Source organism: Plectropomus leopardus, unplaced genomic scaffold, assembly GCF_008729295.1.
Source record: "Plectropomus leopardus isolate mb unplaced genomic scaffold, YSFRI_Pleo_2.0 unplaced_scaffold1759, whole genome shotgun sequence".
Taxonomy (NCBI): domain Eukaryota; kingdom Metazoa; phylum Chordata; class Actinopteri; order Perciformes; family Serranidae; genus Plectropomus; species Plectropomus leopardus.
The window spans coordinates 1-2,376 of NW_024618931.1; the positions used below are offsets into that span (position 1 = coordinate 1).

A 2,376-nucleotide genomic window follows, 5' to 3' on the forward strand; every position below is an offset into this window, starting at 1 on the left:
GTGTTCTCAGGATGTGGTTCTCTCTCTCCAGCTGTTGGTTCCTCTCCTGCAGCTCTCTGATTTGTTCCCTCAGAAGCTCCACCTCCTCTCTGACCGCCAGCATCAGGTGACTTTTCACCAGGTCCTACACACACACACACACACACACACACACACACACACACACACACACACACACAGCAGAGGGCGCCGTCACACCACAGCTGACTGATTATCTTGTCATCAATAACCAATAAAATCAATATAAAATGTATCAGTTAGATTTTAAATGAAAAGTTTAAATGAACAAAGAAAGACAGGAAGCCAATGTGAAGATTAGAGTTCTTTCAAAATAAAACAGATATTTCAGCCGTTTCTCTGTTTGTGTCAAACTCACCATGGCCTGCTCGATTTTATTATCGATGGCAACCAGACTGTGACTGGACCCACTGGAAGACAGACAGGTGAGAGACAGGTGAGAGACAGACAGGTTAGAGACAGGTGAGAGACAGACAGGTGAGAGACAGGTGAGAGACAGACAGGTGAGAGACAGACAGGTGAGAGACAGACAGGTGAGAGACAGAGAGGTGGGAGATAGACAGGTGAGAGACAGACAGGTGAGAGACAGACAGGTGGCAGACAGACAGGTGGCAGACAGACAGGTGAGAGACAGACAGACAGACGGGTGAGACAGACAGACAGACAGGTGAGAGACAGGTGAGAGACAGACAGGTTAGAGACAGGTGAGAGACAGACAGGTGAGAGACAGACAGGTGAGAGACAGACAGGTGAGAGACAGAGAGGTGGGAGATAGACAGGTGAGAGACAGACAGGTGGCAGACAGACAGGTGAGAGACAGACAGACAGACGGGTGAGACAGACAGACAGACAGGTGGGAGACAGACAGACAGACGGGTGAGACAGTTGCACATTAATTAACCCTTCAGATGACTCGTCACGAGTATTACTTTACTTTATTTTATTGATTAATTATTAATGATGATGTCATCGATAATCAATTACTAATCTACTGCTCAGTCATCAGGACACGCCCCCCTCAGGTGTTCCATCTGGTCACCATGGTTACCTGTGGCACAACAGCAGCAGTGACATCATGGTGGCGTCAGAGCCTGACCAAGTGGGCGGAGCTCTTATGGGGACGGACCAATGAGGGTGAGGCGCTGGCGGGTTCACCTGAGGTCGTGGCAGGTTGGTGGGCGGGGTCAGTGACCTCTGACTCGTCCTGGGTTTGGGTTCAGAGGGTGTGCGCCCAGTACCTGGCCAAGACTCTCTGACTCCCGTCACCTGACCTTTGACCTTCCTGCGATCCCGAAACACAACATGCACCTCTGGTTGCTTAGCAACCAGCTGCAGCTTCCTAGTGGGGAGGGGTGGGGTCGATGGAGGACGCCGCTGAGAACGAGGACAGAGGGCGGGGTCAGAGAGAGGGGAGGACCGACGCCCCAAAATCATTTTCTTTACACCGTCCAACATCTCGACCAATCAGAGCTCAGCTTCAACCATCTCGACCAATCAGAGCTCAGCTTCTAACATCTCGACCAATCAGAGCTCAACTACAGAATGAAGGAACCTGCCATCCAATCACAATTCAATTAACACAGTTGTTGGTTATTGTCCCTCGTTAACATCCACAGTGTTTGTTGTCCCTCTTTTATGTCCACAGTGTTTGTTGTCCCTTGTTAATGTCCACAGTGTTTGTTGTCCCTTGTTAATGTCCCCTGTCCTTCGTCCATCAGACTGTCTTTGATAGGCTGGTTAGGATCTGAGAGCCTTGTCCAGTCAGCAGCTGTCCCAGGACATCCACATGTTGTCTTCACACTGAGACTCTGTCCCTTAGAGCGTCCTCGAATTCACCCCACCCTCCCACACTTGCTTACCCGCTGCTCTCTGATTGGCTGCTACCTCATTCCAGCCCACGCCCCCTCCCTGTCTGAGCCAATGGAAACACTGCAGAGGAGTTCTCCTCCCACCCACTGAGCAGCAGTCTGAACACAGAGCTTCATTCATTACAGTAATTCTTTTATTTACTTATTTATTCATTTATTTGGGTGTTTATGTATTTATCTACTCAGTCTGAGTTTTTTCTGCTTCTTCTTAAAACTGCAGCAGGATTTCACGAATATCAACTACTCATAAATCAGAAACCTATTAAGATATAATTTAAAAATCAGAAAATATTTAATAAGAAAAGTGTTTACATCAGAAATTGTTATTATAATATATACATTAATAAGGTGTGTGTGTGTGTGTGTGTGTGTGTGTGTGTGTGTGTGTGTGTTTGTGTGTGTGTGTGTGTGTGTGTGTGTGTGTGTGTGTGTGGCATGTAGGTGTGTGTGTGTGTGTGTGTGTGTGTGTGGTATGTAGGTGTGTGTGTGT

General features: G+C 47.9%; 1 protein-coding gene across 1 annotated transcript; it reads right to left on the bottom strand.

The window, feature by feature from the left end:
* Positions 1-4: 4 nt before the first annotated feature.
* On the bottom strand, positions 5-2,244 carry LOC121964875 (TSC22 domain family protein 4-like; the record flags this gene model as incomplete). Its single annotated transcript, XM_042515057.1, has 3 exons — positions 1,067-2,244; positions 377-428; positions 5-124 (listed from the first exon to the last, which is right to left on the bottom strand). Coding segments are annotated over exons 1-3 (579 nt in total), but the record flags the coding sequence as incomplete, so codon positions are not given.
* Positions 2,245-2,376: the final 132 nt, after the last annotated feature.